This window comes from Mirounga leonina, unplaced genomic scaffold (assembly GCF_011800145.1).
Source record: "Mirounga leonina isolate KUSES-001 unplaced genomic scaffold, KU_Mleo_1.0 Mir_357, whole genome shotgun sequence".
Classification (NCBI taxonomy): domain Eukaryota; kingdom Metazoa; phylum Chordata; class Mammalia; order Carnivora; family Phocidae; genus Mirounga; species Mirounga leonina.
The window spans coordinates 16,488,601-16,506,646 of NW_023270702.1; the positions used below are offsets into that span (position 1 = coordinate 16,488,601).

The 18,046-nt window shown below is 36.4% G+C and overlaps 1 protein-coding gene across 1 annotated transcript in view; it reads right to left on the reverse strand.

Moving 5' to 3' along the window:
- The window catches only part of PRSS12 (serine protease 12), a 74,820-nt gene that overhangs the window by 31,541 nt on the left and 25,233 nt on the right, over positions 1-18,046 (reverse strand). Inside the window, exons 5-7 of the mRNA XM_035030333.1 lie at positions 10,208-10,386; positions 8,286-8,427; positions 4,829-5,025 (exon numbers count right to left, since the gene is read on the reverse strand). Of these exons, the coding sequence (XP_034886224.1) occupies positions 4,829-5,025; positions 8,286-8,427; positions 10,208-10,386 (518 nt within the window). The remainder of the gene's footprint in view (positions 1-4,828; positions 5,026-8,285; positions 8,428-10,207; positions 10,387-18,046) is intronic.

Below are 18,046 nucleotides of genomic sequence, written 5' to 3' on the forward strand. Positions count from 1 at the left end.
ATTACTAAGATTACAAAGAGATGCTATGTACAGTATGGTGAATATAGTTAATAATACTATATTTCATATCTGAAAGTTGCTGAGAGTAGATCTTAAAAGTTCTCAACACAAGAAAAAAAATTTTTGTATGTAATTTTATGTAAGGTGATGGGTGTTAATCAGACTTATTGTGGCGATCATTTCACAATGTATACAAAGTATTGAATCATTATGTTGTACACCTGAAACTAATGTTATATGTTCAGTATACCTCAGTTTTTTTAAATGCTGAAGCTAAAAAATAAAAGTAATAAAAATTTTTTAAAATGTCATGCTGTTTTTTTAAAAAGTTGAGAAACTGATCTCTTTCAAATTGAGGTTTATCTAAGTTATGCAAATGAAGTCATTTGTAGAATTTCACATATCTCTATCAACACCAATATATATGGTACTATTTAACTGAAAGCCCTCACTGCACCTTGCATACTGTCCTGGGTTGAACTGTGAGGTCATTAGGGTAGGCCCTAATCCACTATGACTGATGTCCTTATAAAAAGGGACAATTTGGACACTGAGATACACAGAGGGAAGACTATGTGAAGAGGCACAGGGAGAAGCCGGCCATCTATAAGACAAGGAGAGGGGCACCTGGATGGCTCGGTCGTTAAGTGTCTGCCTTTGGCTCAGGCCATGATCTCAGGGTCCTGGGATGGAGCCCCATGTGAGGGTCCCTGCTCAGCGGGAAGCCTGCTTCTCCCTCTCCCACTCCCCCTGCTTGTGTTCCCTCTCTCGCTGTGTCTCTCTGTCAAATGAATAAATAAAATCTTAAAAATAAATAAATAAATAAGACAAGGAGAAAGGCCTAGAACAGAGCCTTCCCTCTTAGCCTCAGAAAGAACCAAACCTGATGGCCCCTTGGTTTTGGACTCCAGAAATGTAAGACAACATATACCTGTTGTTAAGCCATCCACTGTGTGGTGCTTTGTTTTGGCAGCCTAAGCAAACTAATACCCTTCAGATTACGTAGTTACTAGAAGGGTCTCCAGTTTCACGGCCCCTGAGATTTACTGATAAGGGTTTAGGGAAGACCATGAAGCAAGCTGAAATCAGCAGAACTAAGGAGGTGAAGTAAGCAGCTAAAGAACAAAATATCATTTCTGTTTAAACCAGCATATGAAATTACTAGATTGACATTTGTTTACTGACAGAAAATACTGTTAGCAACGTGGCCATGTCCTACTTTGATTCTTCTGATCCATTTTTATACTTTTCCATCCCTCTTCGTTATTGCCCGAGTTGTTGGCTCTTTAATTTCTGTCCCTGTCATACTGACATTGTGGGACAGGTATCATAGTAGAATCAATAAAGCAAAGTCAAAATCAACAAATGTTTATGGAGTGCCTACTCTATGCACTGCTTACGTTAGCTAAAAAACTTGGGGTTTTAGCCACGGCACAAAACACAGTATACTTGGAACTTTACATTTCTTTTTTTTTTTTTTTTAAGATTTTATTTATTTATTTGAGAGAGAGAATGAGAGAGAGAGAGCACATGAGAGGGGGGAGGGTCAGAGGGAGAAGCAGACTCCCTGTCAAGCAGGGAGCCTGATGCGGGACTCGATCCAGTGACTCCAGGATCATGACCTGAGCTGAAGGCAGTCGCTTAACCAACTGAGCCACCCAGGCGCCCGAAACTTTACATTTCTTATTAATGTATCTGAAAGTTTGGAGTCTTTTTTAAAAGGAATAAGGTGTAAAGTGATCCTCAAACTAAAAAACCCAAAAAAGGTGAAATTCTTTTCTTAAAGCTCTTAATTTTTACATTTTTGGATGTTTGGTCCAAAATTAAGAAAACATGTGCATATGGAATGAGATCTCCACATTCCATTCTAGGCATTCTATGGGCAGTTTTTCATATACCATAAAAATAAAAATGATAAAGTGTTTTTAAAGCCTCAGGTGCATGCTTTGTATAAATAATGCATGCAGTATTTCTGAACCTAATTTCAGCCCTTCATTTTACAAAATCGTTGGATTTTCAATGCTTGAAGGGAAAATTGGATGACAATTTGGATGATATTCTATCAACACCACCTTACTGTTTAAGTTCTTTTTGTTATGGTAGCAATAATATACGTTTTATTTCTAAAATCTTAAATATAAAATGCTTGGGAAAACTAAATAGTACTATGGGTATGTAGTATCTTAAATTATACATAATTTAATTATATATTTCAAACTTGGACCTCCAGTATTTATTTTAATTTTCCTGTAACATTGATTTAATACATTATTCTAGAAAATAATATTTTTCTAGAAGATAAAATTTAGCTTAAGGTAAAGTCAAAATTTTATACTGTAAAATTGGGTGAAAGACCATCTCACTGTGAATGAAATCTCTCTAGGATTTAATACTCTGAAATTTACAATTGGTGCAATATTGGGGCGCCTGGCTGGCTCATTCGGAAGAGCATGCAACTCTTGATCTGGGGCTCATGAGTTTGAGCCCCATGTTAGGTGTAGAAATAAAAAACAACAATTAGGGGCGCCTGGGTGGCTCAGTTGGTTAAGCGACTGCCTTCGGCTCAGGTCATGATCCTGGAGTCCCTGGATCGAGTCCCGCATCGGGCTCCCTGCTCGGCAGGGAGTCTGCTTCTCCCTCTGACCCTCCCGACCCTCCCCCCCCTCATGCTATCTTAAAAATAAATAAATAAATAAGACAAGGAGAAAGGCCTCAGTCTCTGTCTCAAATAAATAAATAAAATCTTTAAAAAAAAAAAAACAACAATTAGTGCAATATTAAAATGACAAATCCACACACCATCCCACAAATTTCCCCCAACTCACATAGGTATTAACTGCATTCTTACTAGAATTACTTTTATTGAATTAGAATATTGCTTTTGAGCATTCCATTTACCACACACCCAAATATAAAAAGTGCCTATTGAACAATTATTAATTTTGAGGACTTCAATTCACATCTACAGTTAAGGTCCACAAGTTACCTTTCAAATACTTGAAAACAGTAATAATCCAACAGCTCATTACTACAGTGCCAAAGAAGTAAAAAATCAATTGTTTTTAAAATGCTGTTTTTATATTACTATTCCATGATTTCCTTCTCTAAGTTTCTGTTTTAAATATGCAGTCCTTTTTGATAAGTGGGAAAGTAATAATGATCTCTTTGGATGAATCAGTAGTAATATGATTCTATTCCAAAAGTATATCTGGCTCAGACATAACGTTCTTCAGACAAATGAATCGTTAATAGACGTATTACGGAAATTAGGACCAAAGACATTTATAAAAACGATCACATGTTTTATTAATAATTATCATCCTCAGCTTTTTAAATTTTTAAAATATATATCTAGAATCCTAGAATTAAAGATTTGCAGGGGAACTGGAAAAATTTGTTGCCTGACCATATGCATACATTTAACCACACAGGCCTTCAGAGAACTCAGATTATAATATTTTGTATAGTATTTAGAGTACTTCATCACCTGGAGTACTGATGCAGTGTGCCTGAGCAGATCACTTCATGATCCAAATACCTGCTATCTGGGGCCAAGGGTATCCATGTCTAGCAAACAGGTTCTATCTCCCCCAGCTACATACAATCACTCATCACATAATCCTGGAAGGATCAGAAATCCCCCAGAAGAAGAAAGGAACCAAAAAGGAGGACAAATGAAAAGCAAAATTGAAAGTGTGACCTGTAAGGAGTGGAGTAAAATGTTGTATTTCTACTTGGTACAATGCTAGATTAGTGCAGTGAGTCACCATGATCTCACAGGTTAGAGTACAATGAGGAATCAACTATATACTTTGATAAACTTAAGTATACAATACAGCTAATACTGTGGGATTCAACAAGTTTTGTTATTTTATAATGTGAAGATTAAAGCTTCACAGTCTCAAAATAGGACGATACAAAAGGGGTTGATACAACTCTGAGGGTGAAAAGTAAAGACCACTTGTGATTATTTTAACATCTATTCACCAAAAATCTATGTGTTTAGATATATAATGGAGCCATGGTAGTCTTGGCAAGTCTTTTTAATATCTCCCTCTATATTTTTCATTCATAATTATTCTGCCATCCTCAAAAGATGTTAAGAGGTTAACAACAGTCAGATGTTAAGTCTGTCAAGGACATGTAGTTGCTCTCTGCTCACAAAAGGACCTTTACCCACAAATATTTCCAGACTGTTAGATGAGCTAGTTACCTTTTATCTGACTACAAATCTAACAAAATTTGGAATGGGGGAATAGTAAAGGACACAGATGGGTTTCTAGAGTAACAGGATATCTTAGAAAGACGAATGGGTTATTTACTCCAATAAATCCTTTCAGGAACCCACTGAGAAACCTGAAAGATCTATCTTAGTACAGAGCAATAAAGGCTGGTGACCAGTGACTGGCAAGGCCTCGGGACTAAAGAAGAAGTAAATGATGGGGGATAGGAGAGAGAGCTATTGTTTTGTTGCAATTTGTTAAAATCCTGTCCCAAATTGGTCATTAGAATTCAAGGTGAATGAGAATCAGAACAGGTGACCAACGAGGGGAGGAATGGACACCGCAGCATCTTTATTCCACCTTTCAGAACATGTGATTATAAAGATTTTTAGTGAGAAACTTAAGCTTCTATGTAAAGAACAATAACTTGAGGAATAGAAATTTTATAACATTGGTGGAAAGACTGAAAAATTTATTTAGAGCATTATAGAAAATTGACTAAAAAAAAAAGCCAAAGCTGAGAAATGCTTCCCATTCCAGACCAGTGGATAGAGGTGCAGTGGCTATTGAATTATGGATACTCCAAAGCTGTGGCCAATCCTCACCCAGAGATAGTCTGTATCCATTGCCACCAGGGTAGCAGGTGATACCAACATCTTCCCGATGGCTGCAGTCGTGCCTTCCCCACTGCCTCCGGGAACACTGAACGAAACTGGATTCCTTTCCCGAGCAGCTGACGTCATCCAACCATATGGGCCCTGTGCTTTCTTCAAAGTGGTTTGCAGGGGATTGTTTGCCGTATCTGTGGCAATAAAATGAACATCATGCATAGAACTGCTGTCTCTTGTTTCAAGGAACCACAAATCAAAAAACAAACAACCTAATTAAACATCATGACTCCAGAGGATAAGTGTTTCTTCTTTCTCTTATCTGAAGGACACAGTTCCAGGGCACCTGGGTGGCTCAGTCGGTTAAGTGTCTGCCTTCGGCTCAGGCCATGATCTCAGGGTCTGAGATCCAGCCCTGCATTGAGCTCCCTACTCAGCAGGAAGCCTGCTTCTCCCTCTCCCTCTGCCCCTCCCCCCGCTCGTTCTCTCTTTCTCTCTCTCAAATAAATAAATAAATAAATAAATCTAAAAAATATAAATAAACTCTGAAGGACACAATTCTAAGAGCTGTGTTCACCCCATCACACATTTTGATCATTTTAACAATTTTCGATTGATTCCACAGGTACCTAATGGATAATTAATCCTTCTTTCCCATTCATTCTTGTGTTTTGGTTACAATTTAACTCACCAACCAGAGAGAATTCCTGACAATGGAAATAACACCATGAACCATAAAATTAGAACAGTTGTCTTATACCAGCCTCTCAAGAGCCACCTGAGCTCACCTGATTTCATCAGCTTCTCTAGACTTCTTTGGTATCATCTCTTCCAAAATAAAAACTGTATATTAGTTCAGTGATTCCTCAAGCACTACACCCAATCCATGATCAGACTTGGATTTCGGCCCACCAAAATCAGAATAATGGTGATGCTCTTCGCTTTTCATAAGGTTACATAAATCTGATTTTTAAAATTTTTATAAATTATATTTGAGTTCTAGTTGACTTTATTTGTAACAATGCTCTACAAAAAAATATAATTAATATATACATTGTGGAAATAGGAAAGATCTGCAAAATAAAAAGTTGGTAACTAAGTCAGTCTCTACTTTCATTCATCCTTCCCCCAATTTTGTTTTTTGTTTTTTTTCTGTAAAACCCAAACCTCCAGAAATCACTGAGCTAAAAATTATTTAAGGGGTCTTTCAGTTCTAAGAGTCTAAGTAATTAAACTCTTACTCATAAAATTTTATATCAGTCACTTCCTTCACTGAATGTTTTTATTATTTCTGTATAAATATGAAGAGATCTTTCTTTCTGGCATGAATTTTCCCAGTTACTTTCCTGGGCACTTATTTATTACATTTATTTAAGAAAATGAACATTTTAATAAATTAAAACAGTGCAACTTTTAATTATTCTAAGATTTCCATTTTGCTGACTAATCAAATCTTAGCAAGGAAAAATTATCCTAAACCTCATATTGCTACCACTTTGATCTTACACCATTTTTCTACAAAATGCATCAATCTGATTACTCTCTGTCCATATCAACTATATAACAGATAACAAGAGGTCATTTTACTTTGGGATTTCATTTGTAAAAAGAAACCCAGAGTTCACCCCTTCCTCAGTTCAAAATGGTGCTGTTTTAGAAATTCCTCTGTAAACCAAAAAGTAAATGTGGGCCATGCCTATTCTACCTTCTAACACAATCATTTAGAACTTTTAACAAATATTAGTGAGAACATTTTTAGAACCATTAAGTTCTGATACTCTGTATATACAAGAAAAACTGAATATATTTGTGAAACAAAATCAATAAAATATGGAGAAAAACTATCACTCCATTGTTTTTATTAATAAGGAAAAATATGAATATAGTAACTAATAGTATTTATGAATCTTTCTAAATCTGTGAAAACGGAATACAGTTCTCAGGCCTAACAGAGATTCACGGAAAGATGAAATAGCATTTATTAAGTAATTCTTATTAATTAAATATTAATATCTCTTTGGCTGGTATGTCACACCGCTTGACACAATAATTATAAATGCACTGCCCACGAAAATCCAAAATATTGGGCAATAACATGTATTTATATCTTCATGATATCATTGTTTATAACAGGAAAATTAAACTAACCTAAATATTAAGTAAATTATGGTATGAACATTCAATGGACATTATGTTGTCATTAAAAAATTATGACTATAGGGGCGCCTGGGTGGCTCAGTCGTTAAGCGTCTGCCTTCGGTTCAGGTCGTGATCCCAGGGTCCTGGGATCAAGCCCCGCATCAGGCTCCCTGCTCAGCAGGAAGCCTGCTTTTCCCTCTTCCACTCCCCCTGCTTGTGTTCCTTCTCTTGCTGTGTTTCTCTCTCTCTCTGTCAAATAAATAAATAAAATCTTTAAAAAAAAATTATGACTGTAGTAATATAAAGGTAAGAAATATGGATTGAAAAAGTACATACTATTAGAGCTGTTATTAAATTATACACACAAGGTATAATAATAATAGTATTCTAAGAATGGGAAAATTATGGATAGTTCTTAATTTTTATTTTCCAAACTCTAATATTTTATACTACTTTTACAAATTTAAAAATATGTTTAAACATGATCATACCTAGCTTGGATGAAAGTATATTTTTAAGGTTTAGTGCATATTTGCAATTAGTTCTATCTCAAGCATGGAATAATTTTGCCAATTTTTTCAAGCTTGAGACAATTAATTCAAACATGACAGAGAAATATGAAAAACAAGAAAGAATGGGCATTCATGGGCTTCATTCAAATAGTAGCTAAAAGGCATCATTTGCAGTTACTTCAACCAACTGAGGTCTTTACTCTGGAATGCAGTACATGTGTGACACGAAATACACGGCCCAAATGTGATACGAGCTTTTACGAGTCAGGTCAAGGGTGAGTTCGAAAGGTCATCTCATGACAAGAAGGCCGTTTTTCTCAAGTAAAAGTGATAATTATCATCACATTTGAGAAAGGGAATAATGTCATACCAAAGCATTTGACACTGGACTTCCCTGCAATTTTAGACACAATGATGTCAGAACTAACAACATCTAATAGAAGTGATGCGTCAGAATGAGACGAGCATTCGAAGCATACGGTCTTACTTGAATAGACACAAAGAAACTTAAAAGTCATCCCCTGGCTCTAACCAATTACTCAAAGAAGAAAGGTGGTGACAGGAAAGGTAATGAGATAAATAACAAGATACGGTTATTCATCATCATAGAACATATTTTTTTAATTGGGGTTTTTTTGTTCTTCCATATATAGAGAGGTGAATAGGTAGGTAGGTAGACAGAGGTAGACAGATGACAGAGAACATATATTGTTAGTATTATAGATATTACAAGTAAGGGTTACAAAAGGAGAATTTTAAAAATATAATTTGCCATTTAGCTTCCTCATATCAATGGGCCTTACTTATATCCCAGCTGTCGGCAAACCACATATGTATTCAGCTCAGTCCAGCCATCATCACAGACAGTCCCCCACTGTCCCCGGTAATACACCTCCAGGTGGCCCTCGTGGCTGCCTTTACCACCTCCAAGTCTGATGACCCCATCTGTGGTAAGAAGGAGACACAGGGACTAAGCAAATCAATGATCAAAAACAGGGAGAACAACATTTTAACTTCACTAGAATTATCACCCCTTCAGGTCTCTCTCTAGGCTTTTTGTTAAACTTATTTTGGGACGGTGCTCAATGATCCGAGGTCATTTGATTGTTTCTGAAGTATGACATAACACATATCTGTCCTAACAAAATATTATTTTCTTCTTATTTGTGCTCCTATTTCCTGAGTAGAAAAATATATTCTGATATAATTCCAAAGTAGTTATTTAGATTTCTCCAGATTAAACAAATATTTGGGAGATTTCTTGTAGCTTCAATCTTGGTAAGTATGAGAAATACTAGTCATTTACATTTAAAAAATAAGAAAACAGTAACTTGGAAATAGTTCAAAATTTTAACTGCAAATGAAAAAATACTGAAATATGAAGACAGAAAAAGCTATTCTGGTTAAAGTGTGACCTATCATGTCAATGCACTTATTATTACTTAGGCATTCATAAATTATAAAAGCTAGAGTACATGTCTCGCTTTTGTTCTTTTATTGATAATACAGATCTGAATTTGAAGCTTATGAGTTCAATGAATAATTAATTCCCATAGAACCCTGTTAAGAGCTTCTAAGCAGATATACAATAAATTTATCCCTCAACAAGTGGATTTAAAAGCCTTTCCCATGCAAAATAATACAAACATCCCCAAATGAAACATATAAATAATCCTGAGTAAAGGTCTTACTTTCATGATTCTCTGGGATCTTTAAAGTAAATGGTCTCTTAGCAACACAATCACTTCTTAATGTAACACTTTATAGTCTGCAAAACACTGGTACACATTTTACCTCATCTGACCGTCACAGTAACACTACAAGACTTTACTCATGTGAAAGAGGAGGAAATGGAGACCCAAGAAGATGATGTGCTCTGGTTTAAAATCTGGCATAAGTTTTATATTTCTATCGTACATAAACGTGTTATTCTGCTAATAAATAAAAACAACATCATGTATAGAACTATGTAAATAAAAAGGTATAACTTCAGCATTTCATGGGCCCTCTGAAGTTTTTATTTTGGTTTTTTCAAGAGAGATTAAAACCCGAACTTTTTTCTTTAAGTTCTTTTTACCATAGAAACAATGCGTTTGTAATGACCTGACTTCTCGTCTGTCCTTTTGCCTCTTCTTCCCACAAAACATACACACACACTCATTTGTATCAGACATGCCCTTCTTATAACATATGAGACACATCCAGACAAGTGTGCTACAATTTGGAATAGTCAGAGAATTGAGCACAGCCAAATTAACTTGGCTCCTTTACTGGTGTGCTTTAACCAACAATCCCATCAATACAGTTTCACTAGCTATAAACACATTCTGAGAGTCAAGGCAGGTCAATAAATAAATGGACTTAAGTATATACCTAATAATGTGAAATTTATCATTGCACACTGATTTTGATTATTGGGCACTATATATTACAAAAAATTATATGTTCTAAAACATATTTATATGTTTTAACATTTTTATATGTTATAAAAAAAGTGAAAAATTCAGAAATATTTATGAACAAGGACATACCATGTTGATATACAATTTGTGTCAGTTGTTTGGTTTTTGTTTTTCGTGAGTTGTTTTGTTTTTAGTTTGTTTTAGTTTAGTAGGATTTACTGGCATGCTCATTTAGTTATATTATCTAAATTGAGGAGAAGAGAAGGTAAGGCCAGATGGTGCTGGGGGCAAGGGTTGGTAGATAAATGGGGTGAAACTCCTACCTGTTAGAGGGGTACAGGACACTCCAGCATCTTCTTTATGGTCACAGTTATGCTCTCCCCAGGAACTCTTTGGACATTGCTCAATAGAAAGCTCATTCCCAGTGCAGCGTACCTCATCCAACATTATTGCCCCAGAGCCTTCCCCAAAATACGCCTGATTCCATGCTTTGGCAATGCCACTGAACAAAGATAAGAATTCTGGATTAGACACCAAAAATTCATCTGACAGAATTATTTTGCCCCAGGAAATGTATAACTATGATTAATCCATACTTCCCCTGACCAATTCACTCCACAGGTCATACATGACTTGCTGTACTCCTTTCTTGTTCCTTTGTTTGTTGCTCTTTCTATTTTTGGCCATCACAAATTTAGTTTTAGACTGCAAGTTACTGCCCCATACTCACTCTCCTTTTCTTCGTTAGCAACAGAACCTCCGATTTTTAGGAGGGCAATGGCTATCCTGAGTAAAGACCCCGTTTCCCAGCCTCTTCTCCTTCCAGATGACTAGGTTTGTTTGTTTTAAAATATACATTACATAAAACTTACCATTTTAACCATTTTTAAGTGTACAGTTCAGGGGCACTAAGTACCTCCTCATTATTGTGCAACTATCACCACCAACCATCTCCAGAACTCTAGTCATCCTGAACTGAAACTCTGTACCCATTTGAGATGACTAAGTTTTGAACACAGATATTTAGGTAGAAGTGTTGTCGTGTATCACTTCCAGGATGTATCCTTGTCCCACATCCTCCTGCCTGTTGACTGCAAGGCAGAGGTGATGCCCAGAGCTTGAGAAGCTATACTAGTCCATGAGGTGCCACACTAAGAATGAGAGAACTACAAGCAAGAAAAAGCCTGGGGCCTGATGATTGTGGAACCACTAGACTAGCCTGGAGCTGGCTACCTCTGGTCTCTTGAGAGACAAATAAACTCTCATCTTATTTAAGCCACTGTTACTTCCAGTTCTCTGTCACTCAGAGCCAAACATATTTCTAACTAAAACATCTCTCCACTCAAATTTATGTGTACTAAATTTACTTCTCCCACAATTCAAAGTGATCCCACATTCTAGAACCCCAGATTTCAGTGAAGAAGATCACAATTGACTGTCAAAATAATTAATAACTTCAGAAATTGCCATGTCAACCCCTTTTAGCCTTTTAATTTTTAGAGTAGAACATTCATATTTTTGGTTTGTTTTACAATGATGCTCCCCATTCAATATTCAATAATATTCCCCATTATTTTAGTTGCCTTTTTCTCATAACTTTATAACTACCTTGAGAATTTACAACCAAAATATATCGAAGGGAAAAAAGAGTTTGCTAAATGATTATAGTACTCCAGCAATGGCCAAGTCTTGGATAATCAACTTCCTGGTTAAAGAAGAACTTGTTTGACTAATTTTACTAGATACTATAGAAGTTTCTTTTAAGAGAACACATGTCTAAAACAAATCCCAAAACATTTGAAAGTTAAACCCTTTAACCATTAAAGCAAATACTTGTTCCATTATCACCTGACCCATTTTCTGTTTAAAATTCAGAGTTTGCAAGAGGAAGGATAAAGGAATGTTTATAGGAGGAGGTGTGAAGCAGGGAGGAAAAGAAAAAGACGGTAGCTTATGCAAGATATTTTGTTGGAGTTAAAATTTTAAAATTCAGAATCCTCACACTTGAATCACTATCTGATATCTGTCATACAGGGAACTCTGAAAAGTCTGCCCCAACAAATATTAAGGATTAATATCTAGTGCTAATCAGACAAATGTGAAAGAAAAAAATATCCTAACACAGATGATATTATCAAATAATTTTGTGAGTGAATTTGTTTTACTAGGGGAAACATGACAGAACAAAAAGCCATTTCTACTCTTCCAGAAAGAGGGAATCAATGTTCAATTAATAGGATTTTTTAAATGAAGTTTCCAGTTGTTTCAATGTGTATCTGTGTCCCCACAGAAGAGTGTAATGGACATATATAAGTATTCATATATTACTGTCCATGTCAAAAAGCTTATTCTTTCCAAGCAGAATCTTTGAGGAAGAACAGTAGATGTGGAAACAGACCCTCGGGCTCAAATCTGGGCTCTATCTTTAACAAGTGAAACTGCCCTGGGGAAGTTACAAAAACATTCCAGGCATAAAATGCTTCTTTTGAGCAAAGGGATGATAACCACTCCCTTGCAGGGTTATAAGAATTAAACTGATGCAAAGTAAGAACTCAATAAACGTTGGTCCCCTTTCCCTCCTGGCACTATCAAGAGCTTCCCCCCTCATAGCTGATGAACAGCATATTTTTCACTGCTAAGCAATTGATCTAAAAACCATTTGGTATTTCATTTAAACAACACAGTTTTTGTTCTCCCCGCTCCCCAAGTCAGGGGAATGGTGGGAAAGGGAGAATCAGTGAAAAATCTCAACATTTTCTGGATTTAAGGTTGTAAATGTGTTTTACTCATCTATTTATTTTAAAATCGTTTTTAAAAGAATATACTTATGGGAGTAATTCGTAGCTTATAAGATACCAGACAAATCTGTATTGTTTTTTATTAAGGATTACAAGATGATGGCCCAAAAGATCATTACTCTATGACTTACATCACTCAACTTGGTATTCCTGTGGTAGGGACATAGATCCTCAGAGGCCAACAATTTCAAGCGTTTTAGTGCACATAGGCATTTTATCAAAAACAATTGTAATAGCCAAAACAATGTTTTTCTAAAGACAGCATATATGCTCCCAGAAAAATATATTCTATACCAAAATGATCTTGCAATGGTAGTCTATAAGGCTGTGAATAAATTATCCTGTTTTAAGTTGCCCCTAGTAGAATAAATACCCCTTCCAAAAGACAGTATTTTCATACAACATTCAGACTAAACTGAACAGGGGAACAGTGTGATACCCACTGGAAATAAAACTTTCAAGTCACATACCGATTGTGACTTAGTCCCAGAATTTGGAAGCCTGAATAACTGAACTGTACTGTGCTATTTTACTGAGTTTGGTTCAAACAAGAAGGGAAGCGCTTGGAGTTGCGTTCCTGAGACCTGCTGCATCTTTGTGAAAAGGGAGAATCCAGGATGGGAGCAAAGAAGCCTTTGCTGGCGGCTCCTGAGCAGAGATCAGCGAACTACAGCCCAAGGGATAAATTCAGCACACCACCTGTTTTTATATGGTCCATGCGCTACGAGGGGCTTTTACATTTTATAAATGGTAGGGAAAAGAAATCAAATCAAGAATGTAATTTTTGACATGGGAAAATCCTATGAAATTCAAATTTCACTGTCCAGAAATAAGGTTTGACTGGAACAAAGCCTCACTTATTCCAACTTAGTGTCTGTGGCTGCTTTTGCACCACAAAGGCACAGCTGAGTAGTTGCAAAGTCCAAAGTACTTACTATCTGGCCCTTCACAGAAAAAGTTTGGTGACCCTTGCTCTAAAGGAAAGAGATTCATGAAAGCAAATATGGAAGCTGATTTAGAGAACACTGAAAGTTGCAGAACAGATAAGGGGGAGACAGGGTGACTGATGCAGGTCATGGAGAAGCCAGGAAGGAAAGCTTTGGAGGAAGGCCAATTAACAGCCTTCTTGGATCTTTGCCCTGGGATAAATGCCAGGAAAGAAAAAGACCCTACGTAAGAACATTTCAGTGGGTACAATTCACTGAGCCAGAATTAGGTTGTATAAGGAATACAGAAGAAGATAAAATTTGATCCCTAACTCATAACAGAAACAAAAAGGAAATTCCAGATGGTTTAAAGATCTAAATATTGAAAGGAAGAAAGAAAGAAAGAGAGAAAGAAAGAAAGAGAAAGGAAGGAAGGAAGGAAAAGAAGGAAAGAAAGAAAGAAAGAAAGAGAGAGAGAGAGAGAGAGAGAGAAAGAAAGAAAGAAAGAAAGAAGGAGAGAAGGAGAGAGAGGGAGAGAGAGAGAAAGAAGGAAGGAAGGAAGGAAGGAAGGAAGGAAGGAAGGAAGGAAGGAAGGGTGAGGATGGGAAGAAAGGAGGGCTAAGAAGTATTGGAATAAAATAAAGAACATAGTATAAGGATAACACCACCTTGGGACAAAGAGGATTTCCTGAGTAGGATAAGAAACCCAGAAGTCAGAAAAACTGAAAAAGTTTAATTTAACCACATATAAATTTAAACTACTGTATAGCAAAATACACCATAATCAGAGTCAAAAGGCAAACCAACAGGCAGGAAGAAATATTTGTAATACGTAACAGCAATCAAAGAAGAAAAAACTCTTAGAAATTAATAATAATAATGTTATAATTACATTATAATGAGAGACAAAACAACAAACATTAAAAAAAATAGGGGCATGGAGAAGATGAGGCTATTCACAGAAGAAATATCGATGGCCACTGAACATATAAGATGCTGAATGTTACAACAGTCAACACAGTAAGAATGCATTCTTAGCTAACACATTTTTAGAGACTTAAAAGATTAGTATCATTTTTTTTGTACAATATTTAGGTTAAAAATTTACAAACTAAAGGCCAGGCACTGGTCTACCAGGTTTATGTGTATTAACTCATTTAATCCTCCCTACAACCCAATATTATGATCCCCAATTTACAGAAGAGGAAACTGAGGCCCAGAAGTTAGGTAATTTGCCCAGCATTACACCACCACTGCTGGTGAAGCTTGTCTGGCTACAGAGCTGACTCTGAAACACTTTGCTATCTTACAGCCTCCTGGGGCATTTTCAGTGGGGTACCTATGGCACCTCAAATACAGTCTATCAGCATTTTCTCCCTACAATGAACTTTTATCTCTTGAATTCTCTATTTCTTTCAGTCCTATATTTGTATTTATTCTTATTAACACCTGGCTATTTTGCAAATAGTATGACATGAAAGAAAAAAATTCTACACTGGGAACCATAAATCTCAAGATTCTGGTTCTTGGGGCGCCTAGGTGGCTCAGTCAGTTAAGCATCCGACTCTTGATCTCATCTTGATCTCAGATCAGGTCTTGATCTCAGGATTGTGAGTTCAAGCCCCTCACTGGGCTCCTACTTTAAAAAAAAAAAAAAAAGGATTTTGGTTCTCACTTAACAGTATGACGTTAGGGCTTTGGGTAATCTTAGAGGGCCTAATTTCCTCTTCTGTCACACAAGGTCTCCAGGTTGTCTTTATGGTAAAATCTATAAAATACAAAAAAATTAATGAACAGTAAAATAAAAAAGCAAAGAAGTACTTTTTAAAAGCAATTTGTACCAGATTTTTATTCTGAATACTCAATAAAATGGTTTTGTATGATAATTTTATAGCCAAAAAAAAAACTAAGAAAGATGTGTTCACAATTTTTAAATCCCTATGTAAATTATGGCATATCCACACAATAAAATATGATGTCATAGTTCTAAACTATGCTTTTAAGAGTCCTGAAAGACATGGGAAATGTTTTCACTTTAACTGCACAAAAGGAACTCCACCTGGAATGCAAGCTGGTGCAGCCACTCTGGAAAACAGTATGGAGGTTCCTCAAGAAGCTAAAAATAGAACTACCCTATGACCCAGCAATTGTACTACTAGGGATTTACCCCAAAGATACAAACGTAGTGATCCAAAGGGGTACCTGCACCCCAATGTTTATAGCAGCAATGTCCACAATAGCCAAACTGTGCAAAGAGCCCAGATGTCCATCGACGGATGGATGAATAAAGAAGATGTGGTATATATATACAGTGGAATATGTACAATGGAATACTACTCAGCCATCAGAAAGGATGAAATCTTACCATTTACATCAACATGGGTGGAACTGGAGGGTATTATGCTGAGTGAAATAAGTCAATCAGAGAAAGACAAATATCATATGGTTTCACTCATATGAGGAATATAAGAAACAGCCTAGAGGATCATAGGGGAAGGGAGGGAAAAACGGAATGGGAAGAAATCAGAGAGGGAGACAAACCATGAGACTCTTAACTGTAGGAAACAAACTGAGGGTTGCTGGAGGGGAGGAGGGTGGGGGAATGGGGTAACTGGGTGATGGGTATTAAAGAGGGCACGTGTTGTGATGAGCACTGGGTGTTCTATGAAACTGATGATTCACTGAACTCTACATCTGAAACTAGTGATGTTCTATATGTTGGCTAATTGAATTTAAGTAAATAAAAATAAATAAAAACAAACGTCTTCACCTGAAACTTCGCTGTGTACACACACGTTCTCAAGACAATTTCCTAACATCTGGCTGCCTCCTTTCCTGTTCCTAATCTTTCTCCAAGTTGTGGGTTACTCAAATTTGAGTATCAAAAGTACAGTGATTTCTTTTGTGTGTAGGAAGCTTGCCAGCTCCCAAACTCTACAGACACCATTGAAAAATGAAAGCCAACAAGACAGTGTCTCCCGAAGAAATTGTAGCCGCCACTCCAGGGAGGCATGATGTAGTTTCCCTTTGGGAATTCAACAAACAAATAAGATGGAGATGACATTTGCTTAAGGAAAAAATCATAAATTGAGACAAGCAACAATTATGCTGTTATCAAACATGTGCCATTAAAAGCTATTTCATCTGAAAGTGCCGTGGCACTAAATAAGCAAACAAATTGTAAAGGAGGAGCAGTTGCAGAATATTGCTTTAATGCGAACTTAGGAGATAATTGTAAGATCAAATGAAAGAAAGGCAAAACCAAACACTATCAGCTCAGAGCATCAGTGTGCTTACAATAAAAACAAATGTCTACCAAGCTGAATCATCGGTTGTTGCCCAGGTTCGTGGAGGTTTTTGCTGCCTTGTATATCTGGAGATATGTTTCCTTTCAATTACTTTTCCAAACATGAATCTCCTCGTACAAAAGATGGCAATAAGTTAATGCTCGAGAAAGATGGAAACACTTGGCCCTCGCATGTGTCCAACATCAATATAATCTTCCTGGTGATTCCATCTCTGTATCCTTTCTACGTAATAGACTATTGTTTGTCAACATGGTCTTTGTTTTAGAACTGTTTATTTAAGTGAAAGAAATCTTTGGCTCTCAAGAAAGAATTCTACATTACAACATAAATTTTTAGAATCGCTTCTGTAACTATAAATACAATCAATATTCATGGTGTATCTCTATGATACTCTAAATTTTCTTTTTTTTTTTTAAAGATTTTATCTATTTATTTGACGGAGAGAGAGGGAGAGAGAAAGCACAAACAGGGGGAGCAACAGGCAGAGGGAGAGGGAGAAACAGGCTCCTCGCTGAGCAGGGAGCCCGACACGGACTCAGGGATCCAGGACCCAGGGATCATGACCTGAGCCGAAGGCAGCCGCTTAACCGACTGAGCCACCCAGGTACCCCAATACTCTAAGTTTTCTATGCATTTTTCTATGCAACAAAACCTGCCTTTTCCCCACAGAAATATATTAATAATAAAAAAAATGCCTTATAGCTTAAATTTAGAGTAATCCATACTGCAGCTAGCAATGTTAAATATGCTATTACTCTGCCCTTAAAGTTCTTAATATTTTTGGCAAAGACATAGGTTTCTTAGTAACTAACTTGAAAATCAATTAGCACCACGTAATTGGTAACCTGGTAAATATACATATACACACACTAGAATGTTTCAAAAAATATGAAATTCATAGATACGGCTAACTAAATAGAACTCCTGGATAGAGAAATAGTATTGGATAATCTACCACCAAATACTCGGTTTACTTTGATTGTTAATAACATCTTTCAACTATAACAGTCCCTAATTTGACTGACCTCGATAGTCAATGTGTATTATATGCATATTATGTGTGCTAACAGCTAACTGTGCTGTTAGACAACAGTCCCTGTATGTCAAGAAATATGTTACAGATGAGGGGA